Source organism: Phodopus roborovskii, unplaced genomic scaffold (genome assembly GCF_943737965.1).
Source record: "Phodopus roborovskii unplaced genomic scaffold, PHOROB, whole genome shotgun sequence".
NCBI classification, from domain to species: Eukaryota; Metazoa; Chordata; class Mammalia; order Rodentia; family Cricetidae; genus Phodopus; species Phodopus roborovskii.
Window position 1 is genome coordinate 20,836,388 of NW_026126418.1, and position 25,493 is coordinate 20,861,880.

The 25,493-nt window shown below is 41.1% G+C and overlaps 1 protein-coding gene across 2 annotated transcripts in view; it reads left to right on the forward strand.

The window, feature by feature from the left end:
• Nucleotides 1-25,493, forward strand: part of Zdhhc5 (zinc finger DHHC-type palmitoyltransferase 5) — a 26,845-nt gene continuing 1,352 nt past the window's right edge. Inside the window, exons 1-11 of one of the 2 annotated variants that reach the window (XM_051184346.1) lie at nucleotides 1-156; nucleotides 3,443-4,597; nucleotides 12,094-12,215; nucleotides 18,199-18,356; nucleotides 20,111-20,283; nucleotides 20,430-20,532; nucleotides 21,557-21,648; nucleotides 22,105-22,237; nucleotides 22,596-22,719; nucleotides 23,768-23,880; nucleotides 24,282-25,141. In XM_051184346.1, coding sequence (XP_051040303.1) covers nucleotides 4,494-4,597; nucleotides 12,094-12,215; nucleotides 18,199-18,356; nucleotides 20,111-20,283; nucleotides 20,430-20,532; nucleotides 21,557-21,648; nucleotides 22,105-22,237; nucleotides 22,596-22,719; nucleotides 23,768-23,880; nucleotides 24,282-25,141 — 1,982 coding nt within the window. In that variant the 5' untranslated portion in view covers nucleotides 1-156; nucleotides 3,443-4,493. Of the gene's footprint in view, nucleotides 157-2,306; nucleotides 2,324-3,442; nucleotides 4,598-12,093; nucleotides 12,216-18,198; nucleotides 18,357-20,110; nucleotides 20,284-20,429; nucleotides 20,533-21,556; nucleotides 21,649-22,104; nucleotides 22,238-22,595; nucleotides 22,720-23,767; nucleotides 23,881-24,281; nucleotides 25,142-25,493 lie in introns of those variants that run through there. The other variant, XM_051184347.1, reaches the window with a different exon arrangement.

Below are 25,493 nucleotides of genomic sequence, written 5' to 3' on the forward strand. Positions count from 1 at the left end.
GAGCGTCGGCCGGCGGGAGCGCGCGGCGGCGGGGCGGGCGTGGAGCGTGCGGGGGCCGCGCGCTGCCTCTCAGAGGCCAGACGGCACTGCCGGGAGGCGGTGGCGACAACGACGCCGGCGACAACGACGGCGGTGGTGACGGGCACCGCGCCGGGGGTGAGTACCGGGGACGCTGGCCCCTACGGAACCGGAAGTGCCGGGCTAGTGAGGTGGGAGGGGAGAGTGACCTCTAGGGAAGGGGGACCGCGGAGGGGAGGAGGTTAAGGCCCTACCCCTCCTCGGGCTCCATGGGCCCCGAAACTGTCGGCCGTCCGCAGAGTCCGGAGAGCCAGGACCACCGGGGCTCGGAACCGGTTGGTGCCGGGTTGCCCGGTTGCGGAGCCGCCGCCCCTTCCGTCCCCGGCCCGGGATTCTCTCAGCGCCGGCGGGCCCTGCTCCGTGGATTCCGTGTTTTCTGACCCCGGGGTTGCCAGCTCTGCCCCCCGGTGTTGACTCTCCTTACTCCAGCTGCCGGGTGGGGACTGGGTCCTGTTCCTTCTCAGCCGCCCCGTGGCTCAGGCCCCTTGCCCCCACACTCGGCTGATAGTTATTTTGACCAGGGCTTCGTCCTGTGGTTACCTGTTCTTCCGTCCATCTGCTGTTTCTCCCCATCCCCCCCCCCCCCACCAAGCCAGGTGCTCCATGCCTTAAGTACTTTGTACTTCTTATAAGTGGAGCTCGAATGTGTTTGACAGTATTTTATCTATCTGTAGGAGGCTATTCATAGGCAGGTCTAAAGTTCCTTAACCAGTTGGCCAAATGAAACCACTAAAATGAGAAGCTAGGAAGTGACTGAAGTTATTAGAAGTAGTCGTAGGGTCAGATATATGTTACATTGTAGACCGTTTTTGTCGTCTTGCGTTTACTTCCTGGTGAATGCCTTCTTTTCCAGGATAATCTTAGGTTTGCATCTCCATCCTTTTATCCGTGTGTGTGTGTGTGTGTGTGTGTGCGCGCGCGCACTCTCTATATCAGACAGATCTCTCTTGCTCATTATAGCATATACATTCACCTAATGTTTGTAAGAGTTTTATCGACAGATACTTGGGTACCTACCTCAGTCTGTGATGATAATAAGCTTTTAAATTTCGGCTTGGGTCTTTACCTCATAGCTTGTGTGCATTCTATATGACACCTCCATTACGATATATTCACGTTTAATGTATTGTGCTATAATGCTCAGTTATTTGAACAAACAATACATGTGCTGTCAGTGACACTGCTCCTAAGGAACTACTTATAGTACACCTTACTAAAGCCTTCAAACTGCATATCCTAAATTGTTTGTTTTGTAAGGTTTTTTATTGTTGTTTTGAGACAGGATTCCTCTACATAGCCTCAGCTGTCCTGGAAATCATTTTGTAGATCAAATTGGCCTCTAAATCAACAGAGGTCCACCTGCCTCTGCTTCCTGAGTGCTGGGATTAAAGGTGTGGGCCACCACACCCGCTCTGTATTTGTTTTATACATAAATATTTTCGCTCCATGATTTCCCCCATTTTGTCAGCATGTGTCATACACATTCTTGCACACTTTGCTGATCCTTGTGTGGATCCACCAGAGTGTGACTGATGAACCACACTCACCCTTCCGGTTTCATGTCTTCTCTTTGTGCACCACAGCCCTTTGCTGGTACTTGGTATGTTGTTATTTATACCCAATCAATTATTTTATCTTGTCGCCTCTAATATCCTAACATTTCAGATGATGGTCTCATTTATATCTCAGTATGTGGTTCCAAAATTGCATGGCCTTCCATAACTGCTGTACCATGGCAGTATTAGTCTTTATGGCTTTTATTCTGTAGTAAATGTGATCTGCAATAGCACAGGATTCAAACTGATAAGCTAACTTTACATAAAATTTAAGTGATGTAATTTTCCTTCTTTAATCTTTAGAGTTTTAGGGGAAACATTTACTTTAATAATATTGTCTACAGATCATGAAATTTGCTTTGTCCAGTTAACAATGATACTTAGGCCTAAACTTAGCAAACGGAAATAATCATACAATTAGGACTAAATAGGATCTAGTTTTTAGGATCATAAAAACTTATTATAGTCCTTGGCTCTTTATTCTAATGTTTCTTGCCCACTCCCCCTGCCTTTTTTTTGGAGACTAAGTCTCACCATGTGGCCCTGGTTGGCCTGGAAGCCATACATACCAGGGTGGTTTAGAACTCAGAGCAATCTTCCTGCTTCTGCCTCCTGAGTACTGAGATTAAAGATGTTCACCACCATTCTGAGTGATGATGTAGCAGGGTCCTTTGCCTTCTATGTCTTAGGTAAGAGAAGAAGTTATAAATCCCAGAACACATTTGTATTTCAGTATGTTGATTTTTGATGTTTTTAATAACTGCTATTTATATCAAATAGTATATTACATGGGGAATAACAGTGCTTTCACTTAAAATTCTAACTTAAGCAAAAATCTTGGTCTGTAGATTCCAAGTTATCATTAAGCATGTAGTATAGTAGAAAGGGTTTATATCAGCAATTAAACTCTTGGGTTCTGAACGTGGCTACCCAAGTGATTCAGTGGAATGGCTTCAGGCATTCTCTAGCCGTCAATTTTACAAAATAGGATAAGGGACTCTGTCACCAGATAATTTGAGTGAAGTGCTTTGAGATCACCAGATGAAAAACATCCTATAAAGTTAAGGTGCTTGTGTTGTTTTGTTACTGTGATCAACAGAAATAATTGCTACTCTAATCATATTGGATTATTAGTAGCTTAGTTTACCTCCTAATAGGCCTGTGTTAGGAATTAAAAACTATTGAAATTGGAAGAAAAGAACCAACCCTGTGCTGGACTCAATTTCTCATAGAGAATATTTCGCCTTTTAGTGCAAGATCATCTCTTATCCAGGACACTTAATAAATGATTACAAAAGGCCTAGAATTGAACTATTGCTTATTTGGTGTGTCACTAAAAGGCATAAGTATAGAAAGAGACACACAAAAAGGAAATGAGAGTTACTGTCCTATTTTTAAGCTTCCTTTCTTCATTGTGGGAATAAATATTCTCTTTGTCCAAAGAGAATATCTGTTTTAGTAGTGCCCTTCACTTCTGTGCCCTTGTTTGCTTTTAGATTTTATATTCTTTGTATGTGTTGTTACTGCACTTTTGTTAGGAGAGATGGACTTATGAGAGCTAGTCCTTAGATGGCCTTAGGTCAGATAAAACTAGTTTCTGCTCTTCCAAACAGCATAGCCCTTAAAAAGGTGAAGGACTCTGAATGTATTTTTCTTTTCATTTAGAGTTCTTTCTCACAGAAGTGAAGTGGAAAATAGTCTTTCTTTCAAAAGGCACTTCTAAATAGTTGCCTGTGGGGCTTTAGCCTTGGGGTTCTCAAGAAATACCATGAAAGAATTTCTTTGATAAAGATATTTGGTTTTTCCAGGTAAAGCAGCATATCCCAGTTGAACTCTGCATCCAGGAAGCCCAAGATTGAAGAAAAAAGATCAGAGACATTGACTGGAAACAGGGACATCTTTGGAACTTTATCTACAGTAATCTTTTAAAGTATCATCAAGTGAAATTGACTCTTATTCTGCTTGTTGGAAAGAACATGGCTTCAAGGATTTTAAATTTCCTTTTAGTTTTTCATGAATTCTCTGGGAAAGGGAGCCCTTAAAGGGCTTGGGAATAACAAAAAGAAATTGAAAGTGGATAATACTGCTGCCTGTTTTTCTTCTCCTTCAAAGAAAAGGATTTACAACTCACCCCTGTAACAGCTATTGTCCAACTTTGGCCATCAAGAGAGAAATAAATAAAATTCAGTTACTATTGCCAGACGACCAGCCCTGGTGAAGTCAAGGTGTGAAAGTGGTGGTATCAAGAAGACTGCCAAAAAGGGACAAGGACTGCAGTAGAAAAAAAATTGGCTTCTCTTTAAAGCTAGAAGGGACCCCACGTTCCCTCTTGGATTAAAATAGAAACCCAGTGCACACCTTTTAGGTGCTGCTCATATTTTGTGGAAGTGTGGTGTTGTGGAGGGGCTCTTTTATCTCCTCAGAAGAGTTAAAGCTTCCTGTCTCCCATATTCTTTTCTTCATTTCTTTTGAAGACCTGCCTCCATCCATGAGCTATACCTTGATCTGCTTGGCTCTCCATGTTTTCCACCTGCAGCTATTTGCATGCATACAGCCTACTGTTTGTCTTCAAGTTTTAAATTGTACAAGCTGTGCTTCTTAACCTCCTTTTCTGCTGTATTCTGGGGAGGTGGTTATTAATCAGTTGAAATCACCTTTCCCCCTCCCATGTGCTTTCCTTCATTTGAGATCTTTTGACCTTTATTTTTGTTTGGGAGGGGGAAGGGTGATAATTTTTGCATTTTTCTGTTTTCCCCAGTTTCTTTCCTCTCTGTTTCCCTCATCCCATTTTCTTGTCTGTTCTGCCACTGTGTGGGCCTGGGCTATGCGGCAGGGCACATCTTTCATCAGAGCTCCAACATGCCCGCAGAGTCTGGAAAGAGGTTCAAACCCAGCAAGTATGTACCGGTCTCAGCAGCCGCCATATTTCTAGTGGGAGCTACAACACTCTTCTTTGCCTTTACGTGAGTTTTCTCCCAGCAGTGGCATTTGGGGGTGGGAGGGTCATACCATAGAAGTGAAGACTTTTTAGTATTTGGAAGGTCAATAGATGCCTGTTCTTTACTCTGTTGGTATTTTTATACTTTGCTCTGCTTCCTGTCCTTTGGAATCATAGATGTCTTCATAGTTTCCTATCTAGTTCCATCACAGGTAATATAAACTAGGAAGGAAGTAGGAAAACACCTTCAGTGAGGCCTGAAGTTTAAATGAAAGAAAGAGAACGGGATTAGACTTAAATCAATCTCCTTCCTTCCTTCCTTCCTTCCTTCCTTCCTTCCTTCCTTCCTTCCTTCTTTTCTGGTATTTTGAGCCAGGCCTCTCTACAAAGCCTTGACTGTCCTAGAACTTGCTATGTAGACCAGGCTGGCCATGGACTTACGTAGAATCTCCTGCCTCTGCCTCTCAAGTGTTGGGATCACCAGGATGTGCTGACTTAAGAAGTCTTTTCAAATAGCAATTAGTCACACCTGGGATGTCTGAGCCTAGGTTAGAGATTCTGGAAGGAAGTTTTTGTCTTTTTGTGACTCACAGAGATCCACCTGGGATTAAAGATGTGTGCCACCACCTGGCCAGCTATGCCAGAATTTGTTTTGAGATTTGAGAATTTTGAGAAAGGATCTAGCCTTGTAGCCCAGGTTGGCCCTTAAATCCATGCTCCTCCTGCTTTAGGCTTCTGAGCACTTTGAGAATTGATTTAAGATATGCTAATGAGACAGTTTTGATATATAGTGTTACCCAGATGCTTTTCTGGGTACTTCTAAGAGCTAAGGCCTGGAGATGGAAAGACTCCTGGGAACGAGGGGGTTTTATTTAGGAAGAAAATACCAGAAGAATCATTAGTTCTCACTAAAAGGAATGGGAGTTCTTGTGCTAATTAATTCTGATGGGAAAGGTAGTTGGCATTCAGAGATACCCTTGGCTCGTTTAGAGCCAAGGGTCCCAGTATTAAGGCTGCTCATACACTTGTTTTACTGGAGACTGATTTTCCCCTTCTCCTGTCCTCAATGTGTAGCTGCGGCCACCTAGCAAGTATATTTTCTGTTAGGAATTTATAACGAGTCTATACCAGCCTTCTGAGCTTTATACTCTTGAGTCATTGAGTTAGTATTCTAGTTGCACCTCTTGAAGTGATCAGGGTACCAAGATCTTCATTTTCATTATCTTTTCCCCTGTGTATCTCGTATTCTGTCCTTGATATGTTCAGTAGCAAAAGGAGGAATGCTTCTTCATTGTCAGAATGTGTTTTGACTTTTGCTCTTTTGGTGTAAGCAGAATAAAAAATTTAGCCTCTCTTTGTGTTTTAGTAGCATTTGTGCTGGGTCAGGAGAGATATGTAACTGGATCAGGTTAATGCCTTTAGACCTACCTTATGGGAATGTCTGTTTCCCTTTGAGAGTCAAGCTCTTGTAGTAGCTAACGTATTCAGGGAACTAAGTGGTTTTCTCTCTTTCAAACTGTCTTTGAGATCATACATGTAGAACCCTTATTATTAATTTGTTAATCTGGAACCATTGAAGTGCTTGGCTTGTTATACCAGTTTGCCCACAAAGAATTGTCCTGACAGGCATTGTCTTACTGATAGTTGAAGTTATTTAACCTACTTTCTCTCTCTCTCTCTTTCTGTCTCTCTTTCTTAATGCCTTTTCATTCTTTGGTGCCAGTTTGAGTTGGTTGGGTCCCTCTTTATTTTATGTTGTGTCAGTTGTAGCAAAAAGTTGTGGGTTTGTTTTTTTTTTTTTTTTTTTTTTTTTTTTGTTTTTTTTGGTGGCCCTGGGGATTGCCTCCAAGGTCTTATGCATGGTAGGTGAATATTTTTAACACTACACTACATCCTTAGCTTGGGAAAGAAAATAGAGGCTATTATTGACTCTATTTGGAATTTCTGCTTTTCATACAACTTGAGTCTTAAATCATAGGTGAGATTCCTCTATCATTAATTTTTACAGGATAAATTTCTGGGCTCCTGTTTCTTACCAAAGTCTCACTTGTCCACCCTATGGAGTCATACACACATGGTTGATTTTACTTTTATCACCTAGCTGGGTTTTTTGTCTGTTTTTGATGCCCTCAGAGTCCAAGAATGGGTGTTGGATACCTTGGAACTGGAGTTAAAGAAGGTTTTATGCCATGTGGATGATGGGAATCCAACTTAGGCCTTATGGAAGAATAAGAGTTGCCTTAATCATTGGGTTGTCTCTGCAACCCCATCATCTAGCTCTTGCTACCTCTGAAAGTTCTAGCTCTTTTCCATCTGACTGGCATCTGCTCTATAAGCACACTTCCAAGACACCACTGTTGTTAAGAATGGTCCTTTTATGCATCCCCTCCCTTTGAGATTCAGTTTTTTGGAAAACACTGTTTAAAACTATGCCATGTGAAAAAGAGTTCATGGTTTCAAATGGAGAGATAAAGGAAGCTCTTTTTGAATCTACTTCTGTGGGTTCATAAATCTGTAACTGCTCATCACCCTCCTGTTCTTTCACTAGGTTACAAGTGGCTTGTACATCACTCTAGGTCCCAGGTGATGGTTACTTTGGGACCTGGAGGAATGGGAGCAGGAGGAAGAGTTCCTTTCAGCTAGCAGACATAATTAGTAGGAGGCATGTAGGTTTCAGCTAATTAGGAACAATTTACCCTCCATGTTTCTTTGTTAAGTAGGGAAAGCTATGAGCAGAAATTACCAGTTAGATCTGGTCATCAAAGAAATAATGATGCTTTTCTGCCCCAGAGAAGTCTGCAAAGGGTAGTTGAAGGTTTACTTAGAGTTGATTCTCATCAGCTTCATTTGTTCAGTACTAAAGCCAAATGGGCAGTGAGCATCCTGCCTTAATCATTTGGATAGGAGAGTTTCTGCTTAAGTTAACACGCCCTTTCCTCGTTAGGAACTAGAATTTGCATCTAAGATAATGCCTCTGAGTCTCATCTGTCATAGTTTAATACTTTTTTGTTGGTTTTGTTCAAGACAGGGTTTCTCTGGCTCTCCTGGAACTCACTCTGTAGACCAGGCTGACCTCGAACTCACAGAGATCTCCTTTCTTTTCCCTCCTGAGGCCTGGGACTAAAGGCATTCACCACCATAGCCAGCTACTTTTTTTTTTTTTTTTTTTTTTTTGCTTTGTTTTGTTTTGTTTGTAAGACAAATTCTCACTATGTATCCCCGTTTCATCTGGAACTCATTGTGTAGATCAGGATTACCTCAGATTCATGGAGATTTACCTGCCTTTGCCTCCCAAGTATTGGGATTAAAGGTGAGTGTCACCATGCCTGGCTTTGGAGGTCTGTCAGGAGACTGAGTTTGGTACTTTGTTAATGTTTCTGGATCTCAGTTTTTCTTTTCTATCTACAAAGAAGTTGAACTGGAACAGTTTATTTCAGCTATGTGAACTTTTCTGGATGATATCTTACATGGAATCTCAGTACATAAAACAAACAGTGGGAAGGGAATGATATGATTTAAATGAGACTAAGTAAGTCCAGTTACTTGGTGTTTCCTGATTTACCTTCCCGAGGTGCCTGAGATCTCAGAGCTCTTGGGAAAACACTTGGGAATCACGAAATTGATCGTTTCTAAAGTCTTCTACTACAGACTCTCAATTTTCTGCTGCTTAGTTGGAGAGAAGAGGTAGGGGGATTTGTGTTTTTGGTAGAATAAAAAACAGGTTAGAAATCCAGATGACTTTTCCAGTGTTCTATCCATGGCATAGCTCACTTTCTTTTAGTTTCTGCCTCAGGTCCCTTCCAACTTTTCTGTCTACAGAATTAGGCAACCTCTGGCTTTTTCCCCCCTTTCATACCTGTGGAGGTGTTAGCACCTGATTTGAGTGGGAACAGCCTCGTGATCTGGCAGGTTGATTGAGTAGTGGTTGTTCCTTTCCTTCCCACATGGTTTTCCTCATCCAGGAATAAATGCCTAGGTCCTACTGCATACATGGCTTAGCTGCTGGAAATCACAGTGTATAGAAGCGCAAAAAACAAGTGTTTTAAGAGAAACCTGTGAACCTGTCAGAGTACAAATTGTTTTCCCATGGAATTTTGAAGAAAGCATTCCTCAATGAAATTCTAGGCAGAAAATGGGGCATCCATTCCAGCCTTCTCATCAAGAAACACTAGACAAACGCACAAGCACTAATGGTAGATTTGTTTGGAATGAATGGTCCTGTTCTTCATGAGCTTAGTGCCTTGAGTTTGAGTGTCCTTGAATCTACTGCCTCAGATTGGGGGGGATGGTGGGATTAAGCATGAAAGTGGGGCTGGAGTGATTAATGACAGTGATAATGGCTCCTTGTGTCTTATATTTAGTGAATCCTCAATGCTACACATGCTAATTTAAAAAGAACTTTAGTAGCAGAGCATGGCTTTAATTTCAGCATGTGTGAGGCAGAGTCAGGTGGATCTCTGAGAGAGAACAACCTGGTTCACATAATGAGAACCTGTTTCAGACAAAGAACAGATCTCCCCCCACTCCCAAATTTTAGCATCTTTTCAGACATTCTCCTTCATTTTCATGTGTGTATTATACAACTGAAGTGGCAAGGGTAAGCGTTTCCTGTGAATTAAGACAGGATTAGAATTTAAAACTTAATGATTGACCTATTTCTTTCTAGGAATTTAATTTTTTTTTTCTTTTAAGTAGTAGTGTTAGAAATGCTAGGGAGCAGAATTTCAGGAGAGTGTATATTGAAACCCCCACTTCCCTTTTTACTTGGCATTAAAAAATAGGCATAATGAATGGGTGGGCAGAAGAACCTGTTCTACCTGGAGTGGTTTATGTCTGGGAATCCCATCAGTGAGTCAGCCTTCTGGGCTGCAGCCACTCCCTAAACTTCTTATGTCTATGATTATTACTTATAGAGTTAAGGACAAGTCTTGACTTCTCTCCTTCTGACTGCATCTCTCTCCATCAAAGGCAGCTGATTCAAACAGGCCATTTGTGGTGGTCATCTTGGAATCCGGCATAGTGAAGCAATGGAAAGCTTTTTCTCAAGACAAGTAGAATGTAGACTATGGCTGAAACAGGCTTTGCTCACAAATTGTTGAGGTGGATTGTCTCTTCAGCTAGAGTCCTAAGGCTAGAAACAGTAAGACTGAAACTAGAAGATACTGTTCATGAAGTTAAATTATTTGAGTCACTTAGACATTCTGCCACGTGAGAGCAGTCTTTATTTGGCAATAGATCGACTCAGTTCCACGATTATACACTTCACTGAGATGTGATAATAGAGGTTGAGAGGGGAAGTTTGGCAGGATATACAAGAAATTAGGTGATTTGTTTAGTTTGGAACTGAAACTGAAGAAAAGGAGGGATCTGAAAGATCAAGACTGGAGCTAGGTGTGGTGGCACAGACTGTAATACTGTCACAACTTGGGAAGGCTGAAGCAGGCAGGAATATTAGGAGTTCCAAGTTTGTGTAAAGGGACATAGTAAGAGGAGCCAGGCTAGAATAGGCTGCACAAAGAGACAAAATAAGACAGTTGGGGTGGGGAGAAAATTAAGACCTAGGTTGGACTGTGAGATGAGGGCTATGGTGACCAGTTCTAAGGACTTTAAGTCCTAAGCACCTTGGTGTTCTAAAGGTTTAACTTATTTCTCCCTTCTAATTATCTTCCTAGCCTGTAGGAGTGAAGTGAGTCACCCTTTCTCTTCTTTCTCAGGCAGAAATTGAAGGGACAGCTAAGTACCAGGGAGGGGCTCTGACCTGGATGACTGGTTTTCAGTTTCTCTCCTTCCCTCCTAAGAAACCTAGGAAGTAGGTTTCTCAGTGGGGCCCTGCAGGGGCTCTTCCTTCTTAAGTCTACTCCAACTCATGCCAAGATATGAGAAGATCTTTTCTGAACCAAAGAGTTCACAGAGGAAGAGGCTTCATAGAGGACTTTGTGTGATAATCGGGTGGAACTGTGGCTGAAGGGATGTTTTGACTTTGAAATCTGTCTCTCTTATTTTGGTTCCCAATTCTGGATAGCCCAATAAAGAGAAGCAATGAGTTTATTGATGTCTACTATCTGCAGAGCCTGACACATAAATAGTATTTACTTTAAATTTTTAAATGGATGGCTGAATATGAAAAACTAGGTAATGATGCTAAAAATTTTATGCCTCATTAGTTTATGTTTTATTATGAAGCTCACTGCTTCTACAGTGATGTCTTAAGTGGTGTCTTGGGTCACCACTTAAGAGTTGTGTTTTTTTGTTAGCATGGGAACTGACTATCTCTCTTGACTGTTGTGAATTAGTATTCCATACTTGAATGTTGTCTTAATATTGTAGGCCTGTCTTTTCCTTCATGAAACTCTTCCTGTCTTCTGACTGTCCGGGTAAAAGGGACAAGGACAGATGCTGTCCTGATTCTGGAGATTAAATTTTTGCCACAAAGCAGATTAGGGTACTTAGCCACTGTCTTGTAGTGAGTAGGAAGTTCTCTCTGAGCTGAAATGGGAGATATTACTGATAAAGTAAGGTTCACACCCGAAGTTTGAACTCCTGGGAAATCAGAAGAGAAGGGCAGTCCCTCAATGAAGAATTAGATTCTGAAAGAACCTGAACTCAGACATACATGAGCGCTCTTTTTTTCTTGCCAAGTGGTATCTAAAACATGTCTCTTGATTTGAATGCTATTAATACTGATATGTATGACATTTTTCCCCCCTTGAAGGATTTAGGGTTACTTTGATCTGAAATTCTCTAATTTTTCTTCTTTGATGTATTTTTAGATGTCGGGAGACGTCTAGTTCTTTGTCCTTAATTTTTTTTTTTTTGGAATACTTCACAAATTTGTATGTCATTCTTGCATAGAGTCCATAATACTATGTATTATTCTAATTTTAGTTTATGTGCTGCCAAAGTAAACATTGTTTTTGTCTGTAGAACCCACACTGATCTGAACTGGCAGTTGTACTTTCCTTATTCCAAGTGTTGGTGTTCTGATACACATTCTTGTCTGTATTATGATGATGATGATGATGATAATGATGATGGTTTTTCAAGACATGGTTTCTCTATATATCAGGCCTGGATGTCTTGGAACTCATTCTGTAGACCAGGCTGGCCTCAAACTCAGATCTACTTGCCTCAGCCTTCTTGAGTGCTGGGAGTAAAGGCGTGTGCCACCATGCCCAGCATTATTATTTTCAACCATTAGAATTAGCTTTTAGATAGCTGACAGTGGAGAAAAGTAAGGTAGCTGAGATTGGTTCAGAGCTAACTGTGAAGATGGAAGGGGAGCCAGAGAGGCAGGTGGTACCCATATGCTTTGGGCTGTTGTGCAGGTCAGTGGAACATGGATCCAGAAACCTTAGGTTGATCCAGAGACAGGAGTGTAGCTGCTTTCCATTATACAGTCAATCTCTAGTTCTCGGGTCTGTTTGTAAGGAGATAAGGCTACATTGCAAGCCCTGTACTCTGTAGAATTGTGCTTGTGTCCAAGTGTTAGAGGCAGCTCTTCGTTTTCTTTATTGTCTACAGGTGTCCAGGACTAAGCCTGGATGTGTCACCTGCAGTGCCCATCTACAATGCGATTATGTTTCTCTTTGTGCTGGCCAACTTCAGCATGGCCACCTTTATGGACCCAGGGATTTTCCCCCGAGGTAAGATCTTGCTATACTCTCATATAGCTCTTTGTCATCATTAAAAATAATTATTTTGGCAGGTAACAGTTGATCTTGGGCTTCAAGGGAGGGTTCTGGGATACTATTAAATATCACATAGTATATTGTTATTTGGTTCAATTTGGGTCGAATCCTTATTATTCAAATTTTACTTAAGGTGTTTTATAGTTTGATCATATTCTTTTCCTTCTCTGAACACTAAGATCTTCCCCATTTCTCTACTGACCCAACTTCATGTTTTCTCCTTCTGAAAATTAAAAAGGAAAACCAAAACAAAGAAAATTAAACCTAAACAAAAATCACACACACAAAAAAGAAACCTGTTTTGTGTTGGCCTGCTTTTGGACTTGATACTGTGTGTCCCTTCACTGGAGAAACTGACTTTTTTCTTTTTCAGCAGGTATCAATTGTAAATAGCATCTTGATTAAGGGTGGAACTTTGGTCTGCTGCTTTGGGTTAAATATTTGTTTTTTGTTATTCAGAAATTTATTTAGAGCTTCTGAGTTGAGTGGTGTTAAGTATAATACTTACTATGAGTTAGACAGTGTGGTACAAACTACAGTGGAAGTGTGGGTAAGGTTCTCTTGACAACATGGACGTGGGTACAATTATAGTGAAGTACTGCTAAGAATGGATGAGAAGACTTTACCAACTAGAAGGCTGAAAGAGAGGAGGACAGTTCAGGCAAAGGAAGTGTACACAGACGCTTCCTGGTAAATGTGCTGCTTCCTTTGATACCAAGGGGTCTTTAATTTACAGCAAATAATTCTTCTGAGAGTGTACAGACAGTTTTTTAGCTTTTGGCTTTGGCCAAAATACAATATAAATAATATAAACCAGATGAAATTTAAATTCAAAACAAGATTTTTAGCTTTTTCAGTAGTAGTATGACAGCTTAATGGGGTAGAGCAAAGTGAAAAAAGATCCTCTGTTACACTGCCCTTAACATGCTTGATCCTGTCTGAACTCAGAGCTAGCAAGACTAGGCATGCAGAGGACTTAGCAGAGGATAATTTTACTGTGATAGCTTCAAGGGTCAGAACTTGGGAGATAAATTGGATGATGAGTTTTAGAAACTGATTGTTAAATAAGCTGTATATTTGTTTTTGTTCCCCCACCTCCATGCTAGAGGTTGATCCCAGGCCCCAGACAAACACTCTATCACTGAGCTATACTCTCAGACCTAGATAATGAATTTGAGATACTCCTTGGTACAGGTACCCAGTGGGCAATTGAGTAGTAAGAGTTAAATACTTTGTTATAGGACTGTGCAGCTATGGTATTTGTAATGACAGGAGTAGGTTATCTAGAGAAACTAGAGTGAGATTAGGAAAGACATGAAGACTTGGTCAGTTCTGCCATTTTTATTGTAAGTTTAGGAGAAAGAGGAGCCATTGAAGAGGGACTGGACAAGAAGAAGGAGAAAGTAAAATAAAAGCTAAGGAGAATTCATCAGGTAACTAACTTACTGGTACTATAGTGACCCATTTGGTTACTTAGAATTGATCCTTTAAAACATTATTTTATTTTAAACAGGGTCTCAATCTGTAGCCCAGGTTGGCCTTGAATTCTTCATTAGCCTCCTAAGTGATAGAATTATAGGTGTGAGCCATTATACCCTGCTGAAAAATTGATCTTAACAATAGTTAAGGTCTGTATTTGGAAAGGATACAGCTGAATTACAGTTGTTTGAAGGCAGTTAATGGGAAATGAGGAAGCAGAGTCAGCAAGTATTAGATTTCCTCTTTTAAGAAGTAAGCAAAGAAGGCTGAAGATGGTGTAATATTAAAGAGAGAAGCAAACTTTTTACAAGACAGAAGACTACCATATTGGTAGCATGAGGAAATAGGGCCAGGGAAGAATGTGATGAAGCCTAAATTGAAGAACGGAAAAGACTTCCAGTTCATATTGGAAGTCTCATGGAAGGAGTAGGTTCTTTGTTTGAAAGTAGACTAGATAGAGTAACAACTTTTATGAGTAAGAGGAAGAAAAACCATGAGCCAATCAGAATAATCACTAATGACATCTGATTTTCCTCACAAGTGTACATTTTCTAAGTGGGCTTGGGATAACAAGTGAGATGAGATTTTCGTGAATGTCACTGTGCTTTGAAAGCCTGCCTCAGTGTTACTGATCATTTGAGAATTCTGTGACAAGAAGGTACTTTGAGTCCCCCAAACTAAGGAAAACTATTTTATTGAGTCATTAATGTTCGTTCTTCAGTTATTCAGTAGCTTACTCTATGGAAAGCTGTAATGACCATATGTGATCCCCATCCCCCAGACAGGGTTTCTGTGTATAGCCTTGACTCTACTTGAACTCCCTCTGTAGCAGAGGCTGGCTTCAAACTCACAGAGATCCACCTACCTCTGCCTTCCAAATGCCGGGATTAAAGGCTTGTGCTACCACTACCCAGTTCAGAGAGAATGCTTACATTTTGGCATATTCCCTTTATTTTAAAGGGTTTTTTTTTTTCTTTTTTTGTTTTGTTTGTTTGTTTGTTTTGTTTTGTTTTCTTACATTGCTGAGGATCAAACCCCAGGGACTTGCACATGTTAGACAATAACTGTCACAAAGCTCCATCCTTGAAGATTTTGCATATAGCGATGCATAGTTGCACACCTTTAATCCTAGCTCTTGGGAGGCATAGGCAGGCAGATTTCTGTAGTTTCACAATAGCTAGGGATATGTAGTGAGACCATATGTCAAGAACAAACTCCAAAGAAACCGTAATTTTATATATGTATTTATTTAGGCTTATTTATAAATAACATGTACTAAAGTAGTAAGATGTCTTTTTTCTTCCATTCTGGGACTTGAACCCAATACCTTGTTCATGGTGCACAAGAAATCTACATGCCTCTGGGATTGAAAGTGTTCATGACCACTCCTGGCTGAAAACTTCGTTTTTTTTTTTTTTGTTTGTTTTTTTTTTTTTCCTGAGACAGTGTGACAGTGTTTCTCTGTATAACAACAACCCTGGCTGTCCTGGCCTTGAAGTCACAGGGATCCACATGCCTGGCTGAAAAATCCATCCATCTATCCATCCATTTTTGGTTTTTCAAGACAGGGTTTCTCTGGATAGCCTAAGCTGTCCTGGAACTCAAAAGGGGCCGGCCTGACTTTGCCTCCTGAGTGCCACAATTAAAGGCATGAACTACCACGCCTCGCTCAAAAACTTCATTTTTAATAATGCCTGTATAGTCACTTTTTTTTCCTTCCCACATTTTTTCCTACAAGTAAAAATTGCTCACTATATATGAGGGGGAAGATAATATCCTTTAAGTTTCAAAATGGGATAGTGTCTGAGAGTTGAAAACTTGGAGCAGAGGCATATTCGAGCTTGAGTAACAGTAGGGGGATGGAATTAATAGAGCAGACCATGTGGAACAAGAGATTTGTTTGTGGAGGTTACTATATGCCTTTCTATATGTAAATTATCTGTTAGGATAGCTTCATAATATGTAAACCAAGGAAAATTAGCACATGTATGTCTCTTTCTGAGTACTTTTAAAAATGATTTTATTTTATAGGCATTGATGTTTTGCCTGCCTCTGTGTGAGGGAATCAAATCTGGAACTGGAACTACAGAAAGTTGTGAGCTGCCATGTGGGTGCTAGGACTTGAACCCAGGTCCTTGAGAAGAGAGCCAGTGCCCTTAACCACTAAGCCATCTCTCCTAGCCTACTTCCCAGTGTAGAATAAACTCTTTCCTCATCCATGTTCCCATAATGCATGTAGAATTGAACTCACCATATTAATAGTTTCCAGTCTCCCTTACCCATTAGAAAGTGAATGTCTCAAAGGCAGAACCTGTGAGGAGTACGGTTTTTCCGCCGGCCTGGACCCACCAAGGTGCCAGCCCCCAATTAACACACAGACTCTGTATTAGATATAATGCTGTTGGCCAGGTACTAGTTTCTTATCGGCTAGCTCTGTCTTAAGTATTAGCCCATTTCTGTTAATCTGTGTATTTCCACGTGGTCTTATCTTACCGGGGAATGGGGCCGGCATCTGGTCTCCCCAGTCTCTCCATGCTGACTCCCTACTACTTCCTCTTTCCTCTTTCTCCTAGTCCCTCCTATCTTGCTTTCCTTTTGGCCAACAGTGCTTTTATTCATTAACCAGTATGAGAAACATATTTATAGAATGACATCTCCCACCAAGAACCCATGTTTTTTTAAAAAAATAATTTTATTTGGGCATTGGTGGAGCATACCTTTAATCCCAGTGCTCAGGAGGCAGAGGCAGGCAGATCTCTGTGAGTTTGAGGCCAGTCTGGTCTACAGAGCCAGTTCGAGGACAGGCTCCAAAGGTACAGAAAAAGCCTGTCTCAAAAAACCAAACCAAAATAAAACAATATAATAATTTTATTTAAATATACATTTTAATTAAAAACTATTATATTTGGAGCATAGTGTCACATGCCTTTAATTCTAGCACTCATAGAGGCAGAGGCAGGCGAATCTCTGAGTTCAAGGCCAGCCTGGTCTACAGAGTGAATCCCAGGACAGCCGGGGCTACAGAGAAATGCTACACAGAGAAACTCTGTATCAAAAAAAGAACTTTTTTCTTTTACTTAAATTTTGTGTATATTATGTTATTTATTTTGTGTGTGTATGAATTAGGTACACATTCTGTATTGCACATATGGAATTGGTTCTCTCCTTACACCTTGTGAAGTCCCAGGAATCAAATTCAGATTGACAGTCATAGCAGTTCTTTTACTGGCTGAGCTATTTCCCCAGCCCTAAATAAAAGTTTTACTGATTTTTAATACACATGTAGATAAAAGCAAAAGTAATTAAAAATAATGCATTTTCACAAGATATTTAATATTTACTTTTAGCCAGCATGTAAAAATAGAGGAACTGGGGAAGGTTACTAGCATTCATTAACAGTGTTCTTTTTATTCATATATTTTACAAGTTGAGTTGTTTTTTGTTTTAATACTTTAATATTTTTATTTCATGTGCATTGATGTTTTTCCTGCAGGTATATCTATGAGAGTGTTAGATTTTGGTGTTATAGTCAGTTAGCTGTGATGTGGGTGCTGGGATTTGTACCTGGGTCTTTTGGAAGAACAGGCAGTGGTCTTAACTGGTGAGCAATCTCTCCGGCCCCCTTCCTTTCTTCTTTCCTTCCTTCATTACTTTTTTTAAGACTTACTTAAGCTGGAGAAGTTAAGTGGGTAAGAAGAGCGCAAGCTATTCTTAAAGAGAACGGGTTTTATTCCCATGATTTTTACGGTGGTTCACAAGTCTGTAACTGTACTTCCAGGGGATCTGATGCCATCTTGTGGCTTCAGTTGGCACTGCGTGCATGTGATGCATATACGTACACTCATACACATAAAAGTAAATCTGAGTTCAGTCAGAGAGAACTGACTCCTGAAAGTTGTCCTCTAACCTCCACACACATGCACCAACACAAAATAATGATAAGATTAAGAAAATATTGTTTCTATTTTTTTCCTGCAGCAGCCTTTTTTTTTTCCTTTTTGAGATGGTTACTCGATGTAGCTCTGGCTATCCTGGAGCTTAGTTTGTAGATCAGGCTGGCCTTGAACTCAGAGATCTGCCTGTCTTTGCTTCCCAAGTGCTGGAATTAAAGGAATGAGCTACCATTGCCTGGCAAAAAATTTTAATATAAGAAGAATGAATATTCTTGCTATTTCTGATGTTAGAGAAAATGTTTTGTTCTTAACCATGCAGTATGTGAGCTGTGGATTTATGAAACAGAACATTGTATCGAGGTACTTAAGCAGCTAGGTTTTAGGGCTAAAGAGATCGCTCAGTGGTTAGGAATGTATATTGCTCTGGCAGAGACCCTGTGTTTGGTTGCAGTGCGCGTGCACACACAAAATAAGTTTTAAGGAATTATGTTTTAAACATCCTTATGTTCCTGGTACTTAGTAGTTTGGGCATAGTTGTTTTTAAATTGATTTTCCCTCTTTTCAAGCTGAAGAGGATGAAGACAAAGAAGATGATTTTCGAGCTCCACTTTACAAAACAGTGGAGATCAAGGGTATCCAGGTGCGCATGAAATGGTGTGCCACTTGCCGCTTTTACCGGCCTCCCAGATGTTCCCATTGCAGTGTCTGTGACAACTGTGTGGAGGTGAGAGCACTGGATGGGTAAGACTGTGTTCATCTTAAGTTGTCTTCTTCCTTTTTTGTAGCATAGATTCTTTTTTCTTCATTAAAGTTTTTATCATTTTTGTATGGGTGTTTTTGCCTGCATGTATGTCTAGCTAGTGACTGTCCCATTTTTCCTTTCTTCTTCCCAGAGCTCTCTCCAGAAGTCCTGCCTATACCTCCTGTCCAGCTATTGGCCATTTAGCTTTTTAATTAAACAAATTAGAGCGACATATTTTACACAGTGTAATTAATTATCTCACAAAAACTAGAGTTACTGATGGTTGGTTGTGAGCCACATTGGGTGCTGGGACCCAAACCCAGGTCCTACAAGAGCAGCAAGTACTCTTGACTAGGCCATCCTTGCTTATTCTAGAGTAAATTATTTTTTCTTCAAAGGTTTACTTTTGTATATATATGTGTATGTGTATTTTTTGTGGGTATTTGTGCGTGAAGTGCCAGTGACAGAGGAGGCCAGAGGCTGGGATTCCCCTAGAACCAGAGTCACAGCCAGCTATAGGCTGACTAATGTGAGTGCTGTGAACTGACCTCAGGTCCTGTGCAAGAGCAGCACACACTCTTAATCACTGAGCAAATCTCTGTAGCCCCTAGAGTAGAGTCCTGAAGTATAATTCTGTCGAGCCACCTAGTCTGCATAGTCTAACTGCATCAAATGGTATATGGAGTGAAGCACACATGAGAACCAGAGCATGAACTCTTATTACACAGGGAAACTTACACTCTAATAACAGCTTTCTTGACCCCAAGTTTCATAATTTTAGTCTTCCATCCCATGGTTACTTAGTGTGACCACTTCTACAAAAAGCATGTTCTTGTGTTTAGTTCTGCTTTCCTAGCTGTCCTTCTGTTGTCTTATTTTTATTCCCATGAATCTTGAGTGTTTTGCCTCTTTGGTCACATAGATTTTTTTTTTTTTTTTTTTTTTTTTTTTTAAAGCAAGGACTTGTTATATAGCCCTGGCTGACTGACCTAGAACATACTATATAGACTAGGCTGGCCTTAAACTTGTGGCTATCCTCCTGTGTCCCAAGTACTGGAGTTGTAGACTTGTAGTACCATGGTGATCAATTTGAGGACTTGGGTTTTGGCTATCCTCTGGAAGGGCTCTGTTTCAGTTAACAAAACAAGAAGAAACTGCTTTGAGTATTTTTAAATTTAAATTTTAAAAACTTAAAATTTTTGTAACTAAGTGGTGAATATGAATACAAAAAGTAAATCTTAAGTTCTGTTATTTTGTTACTTTGTCATTACCCCTTCACTCCCCCCCCCCCCAACAGAGTTTCTCTGTTTAACAGCCCTAGCTGTTCTGGAACTAGCTCTGTAGACCAGGCTGGCCTAGAATTCACAGAGATCTGCCTGTCTCTTCCTTCCGAGTGCTGGAATTAAAGGTGTATACCACAAGTGCTGGGCCTTTGTTGTTCTTTTCAACAGAAGGGATCTAATAATGTTCGCTTGTCTTTTCTTTTGTGTGTGTGTGTGTGTGTGTGTGTGTGCGCGCGCGCGCACATGTGTCGCACATGTGTGTGCCTGGCACATATGTGAAGGTCAGAGGACAACTTGCAGGGATTGATTGTCTTGTATCATGTAAGTCCCAGAAATTGAATCCAGGTTGTCAGACTTGGTGGCAAATGCCTTTACCCAGTGAACCATTTATCTGGCTAACCCTAGTGCTTTGTTTTAAGGATACCTTTTATTTTGTCTGTTTTTTACTCCTAGGAATTTGATCATCACTGCCCTTGGGTGAACAACTGTATTGGTCGCAGGAACTACAGATATTTCTTCCTTTTCCTCCTTTCCCTGACAGCCCACATTATGGGTGTGTTTGGGTTTGGTCTCCTTTATGTCCTCTATCACATAGAGGAACTCTCAGGGGTCCGCACTGCTGTCACGTATCCTTGGAGGCTTTGGCTTGTGGGATATGGCTGGGAGGACAAGTTGACTCCTTGAGTCAAGAAATTTAAAGGGGAAGTGGTCACAGTAGAGCTGGGGAAAACAAGATAACATTGCTTTATTCTCCTTGACTACTTGGAATCAGAATGGCAGTAATGTGTGTGGCTGGCTTGTTTTTCATCCCTGTAGCTGGCCTCACAGGGTTTCATGTGGTGCTGGTGGCTAGGGGACGAACAACCAATGAACAGGTATGAGAAGTGGCAGGAGACTGAACAGGGTGTATGTCAAGCCCAAGTGAAGAACATAACACTTTCACAAACAGAACCTGAGCGAGTACTTATGTGATGATGTAGAGACTAACAGTAGTAGGCAAATGGGTGAAGTAGGCCTAAGTCCTCAGTAAGTAGAATTAAAGCTGGGAATGGTGGTATACACTTGTAATCTTACTTAGAAGGCTGAGGCAGTAGGATTGAGGAGCCTGTCTCCAAAAAAAGGAGGAAAAATAACCTTTAAGAAATGGCTTTGTTTTTATTCTTTTTACAAATATTTAGTCTGTGAATTTATAGAAACTAGCTGGCACACGCTTTAGAAAACACATAGTGCTGCTTAAAGATTATTTTTATGCACATAATAACTTAATTTTTTTACTCTTGCAGTCAGCCTTCTGTTAGCTGTGAATTCTTTAGGTTCAATCAGATACAAATGGAGTAGACTTAGAAGGAAAATCACATCAGTACTGAATTTATACACTCTTTTTCTTGGCATTATTCTCTAAATAACATATTAACTCTTTATATAACATACTGTATTAGGTATATAGTATAATGATGGAGAGATAAACTAGTGTATATAACATGTACATAGGGTGTATGCAAATACTGTACCAATTTATATAAGGGAATCTGGATTATTTTAGTCAGTATTCAGAAAGTTACTTAATCCAATTGTATATATCTTATGTTGAGGGTTGGTTTCCATAAGGTAGACCCAGAATTTTAACTGAGAACCCCTGACTCTAGAATCCCTGTTTGCTTTTTGTTGTTATCTTTTCAAGGTAGGGTTTCCCTGTGTAACAATCCTGGCTGTCCTGGAACTGGATTTGTAGACCAGGCTAACCTTGACCTCAGATCTGCTATTAAAGGCGTGTGCCACCACTACCTGATGATTCCCTGTTCTTAATCATTACAAGTATTACTTTTGTACCTGAAAGAAGGCTGCACAAAAATTTGCCATTTGGCATAGTTGGCTTACCTGGTTCTTTTTATTTCCTAGGTTACAGGTAAATTCCGGGGAGGTGTAAATCCCTTCACTAATGGCTGCTGTAACAATGTTAGCCGTGTCCTCTGCAGCTCTCCAGCACCCAGGTACAACCACACACTTTGGTTGGTGTTCATGCTTGGTCAAACTCTTGTCTTCTTTAGTCTGCTTCTGAATAAGGGAAGCCTTGTAGAAAGGATTTGCTCATAGAATGGTGGGTGCTACCAGGGAGAGATGTGATCTCTTGGTGAACTCTTGAATTCAGGTGTTTAGGTATAGCTAATTGCCTTAGAGAATTGAGGGTGCATAAAATTTAACTCCAGAGTGCTAGATACCTGCTTATAAAGGCCTACTCTTGCTGAAGATGTTCACTGAGTTAAATCAGTTTAGCACTGACTTTTACACTAGACTGATAGGAATGTTTTTTGATGCTGAAGATTAAATTTAGGGTCTTGTTCTTTATCACTGAACTATATACCCCAGTCCATATGCAGAATGCTTCCTTGATACTTGGTATGCAAGTAGAAATAGTAAGTGAAAGCCTTCTCACTTTTGCTACACAGGTATTTGGGGAGACCAAAGAAAGAGAAGACAATTGTAATCAGACCTCCTTTCCTTCGACCAGAAGTGTCAGATGGGCAGATAACTGTGAAGATCATGGATAATGGTATCCAGGGAGAACTGAGGAGGACTAAGGTGAGGAACAGGGAAGTAAAACTTTAGGTAAACTCAGGAAATTTCACCCATGGCAAATATAGAAACTTACATTGAGTATACATACATCTTTGTGTTAAAGACACTTGAATACAGATCTTTTTTTCCGCTAGATTTCAAGTTCAGTGACAGCAGACACTGGGTCCATTTCTTTCCATGTCTTCGTAAGATATAACAACTATTAGATGATTAGATGCTCAATTTTTCTTTGTCCATTTGATCCCCAAACTAACTCTTCTCAGTTTAAAAACATAACTGGTTCTCTAATACTTTTCTTCTGTCAACTTAATGTTACCTTAATGCATTTTCCCAGTCTGATTTCCCTCCATTTATTTATTAGTCTAAGGGAAGCCTAGAGATAACAGAGAGCCAGTCGGCAGATGCAGAACCTCCTCCTCCTCCTAAGCCGGACCTGAGTCGATATACAGGGCTTCGGACACACCTCGGTCTGGCTACTAATGAGGGTAAGGGCTGCCTTGATATGTGAGATCCTAGAGTAGAAGTCAGGGACAAGATACCATGTAAGCTGTAGAGAAGATGAGCAAGGGCTGGGAAATACTTGAATTATGGGCTTATAACACCCCGTAAATGGAGTTTTCTTTTGAATATCTAAAAGGAGGGCTGCCAGTTAGCAATAGACAGTGATTTGAACTTTCCAGAATTACTTTTTACAATTTTATGTAATATATGTGCATGGTGTGTGTGTGTGTGTGTGTGTGTGTGTGTGTGTGTGTGTGTGTGTGTACACGTACGTACGTACGTTAGGTAGATCAAAAAATAACCTCCAGAGGTTGGTTCTTTCTTTCCACTATGGATTCTGGGGATTGAACTCCAGTCTTTTGTGGCATGTGCTTTACTTGCTATATGTCTGCCTGAATCAGGGAATTTCTTAGTATATTTGGTCCATTTGCCTACCACAAATTCTGAAATGAGTATAGATCCTTGGTCTTTAAAAAAGATACCTACCCCCATGGGTGGTGGTACATGCCTTTAATCCCAGCACTCAGGAAGCAGAAGCAGGTGGGATCCCTGAGATCAAGGCCAGCCTGTTCTACAAAGTGAGTTCCAGGACAGCCAAGACTACACAGAGAAATCCTGTCTCAAAAAACAAAACAAAAAAAGAAACAAGGACTATATAGCCAAGACTGTTGAGCTCAGAAAAGTTTGCCTGGCTGCTGAGTACTGGGATTAAAGATGTGTACTTCCACTCCTGGCCTTATGACTTAGTTATTATTGCATGTGTGAGAGTGTTTGGCCTAAATGTGTATGTCTGCTCACCACTTGTGTTCCTGTTTCAACCTTCTGGGTAGCTGACTATAGGCCTGTATCTAAAGACCAGGCCCAGCACTCAGGAGGCAGAGATAGGATGATATCTGTGAGTTTGAGGCCAGTCTGGTCTACTGAGTTCCAGGACAGGCTCCAAAGCTACAGAGAAACCCTGTTTTGAAAAACCGAAAGAAAAAAAAAAAAAAATTAATTTGTAAAGTAGTGCTCTCTGGGTTTCCCCCGTAGATAGCAGTCTCTTGGGCAAGGACAGCCCCCCTACACCTACCATGTATAAATATCGACCAGGTTACAGCAGCAGCAGTACATCAGCCGCCATGCCTCATTCCTCCAGTGCCAAGGTACTCTGTATTCTAAGAACTGGGGTCATAACCTGTGCCAGATCTTGAGGAAAGGAGGGGAAACATAAAAACCAAGGACATTTTACTGATTATTGGCTTTAATGGAATTGAATTTCCTTGATGTGTTTTTCATCAAAAAAGGAGCAATGACGAATTCCAGATAAAAACACTAATGTCAAATCTGATTTTAAAAACACTTCTGCCAAGTTAGTCTCTGTAAGCCTCATTTCCAGCATCTTAAAATGAGGTATTTGTTCCAAGTCACAGCTTTGTGTTAAAGGCCAACCATATGCTGTCCCAAGTTTGAAGTTTACTATTGGCATGTAATTCACTGTCTCTTCGGGCTGTGGTATCTGGCAACTGTCAAAAGGAATGCTAAGACTGTCTTACTCTTTCCACAGCTGAGTCGTGGAGATAGCTTGAAGGAACCAACCTCAATTGCAGATAGTAGCCGCCATCCCAGCTACCGCTCAGAGCCCAGCTTGGAGCCAGAGAGCTTCCGGTCTCCCACTTTTGGAAAAACCTTTCACTTTGATCCTTTGTCCAGTGGCTCACGATCCTCCAGCCTCAAGTCAGCCCAGGGCACGGGCTTTGAGTTGGGCCAGTTGCAGTCCATTCGTTCAGAGGGTACCACCTCCACCTCCTATAAAAGCCTGGCCAATCAGACACGCAATGGAAGTCTGTCTTATGACAGCCTACTCACTCCTTCAGACAGCCCTGATTTTGAGTCAGTACAGGCAGGGCCTGAGCCAGACCCACCTTTAGGCTACACCTCTCCCTTCCTATCAGCCCGGCTGGCTCAGCAACGGGAAGCTGAGAGGCACCCACGTTTGGTGCCAACCGGCCCACCACACCGAGAGCCCTCGCCAGTCCGTTATGACAATCTGTCTCGCCACATTGTGGCTTCCCTCCAGGAACGAGAGAAGCTGCTACGACAGTCACCTCCACTTGCAGGCCGTGAGGAAGAATCAGGCTTGGGAGACTCAGGCATTCAGTCAACACCAGGCTCAGGCCATGCCCCTCGTACTAGTTCCTCTTCAGATGATTCAAAGAGATCACCCTTAAGCAAGACTCCACTGGGACGCTCAGCTGTCCCCCGTTTTGGCAAACCAGATGGGCTAAGGAGCCGGGGACTGGGGTCCCCTGAAACAGCCTCAACTGCCCCCTACCTGGGCCGATCAATGTCTTATAGCAGCCAAAAAGCCCCATCTGGTGTCTCTGAGACAGAGGAAGTGGCATTGCAGCCATTACTGACACCCAAGTAAGTATTTGTCTTTTCCTCTTTACTTCAGTGTAATTAACAGAAGGCATCACGTCTTTGGCTGTACATGATTCTAGTATAGGTAGACCCTGGGGATCTTGAGAACTCTTTGATATTTGATTGCCTTTATGGATACCTCCTCTTAAGAGATAAGTCCCTGAAAGTTTTATTTGCCAAAGACTAAGTATATGAGAGCTGAGGTTAGGAATAAATTGGGGAGAAAGAATCAGTCTTATTTTAAGCATGCCAATAAAATAACAGGGACTGGATTGTTTAGATAAGAAAATATGTGGAAAAGCACCCTCCCCCACTTCCCATTAGACCCTTTTTGTGTATGCTTGTGTTTTGTCCA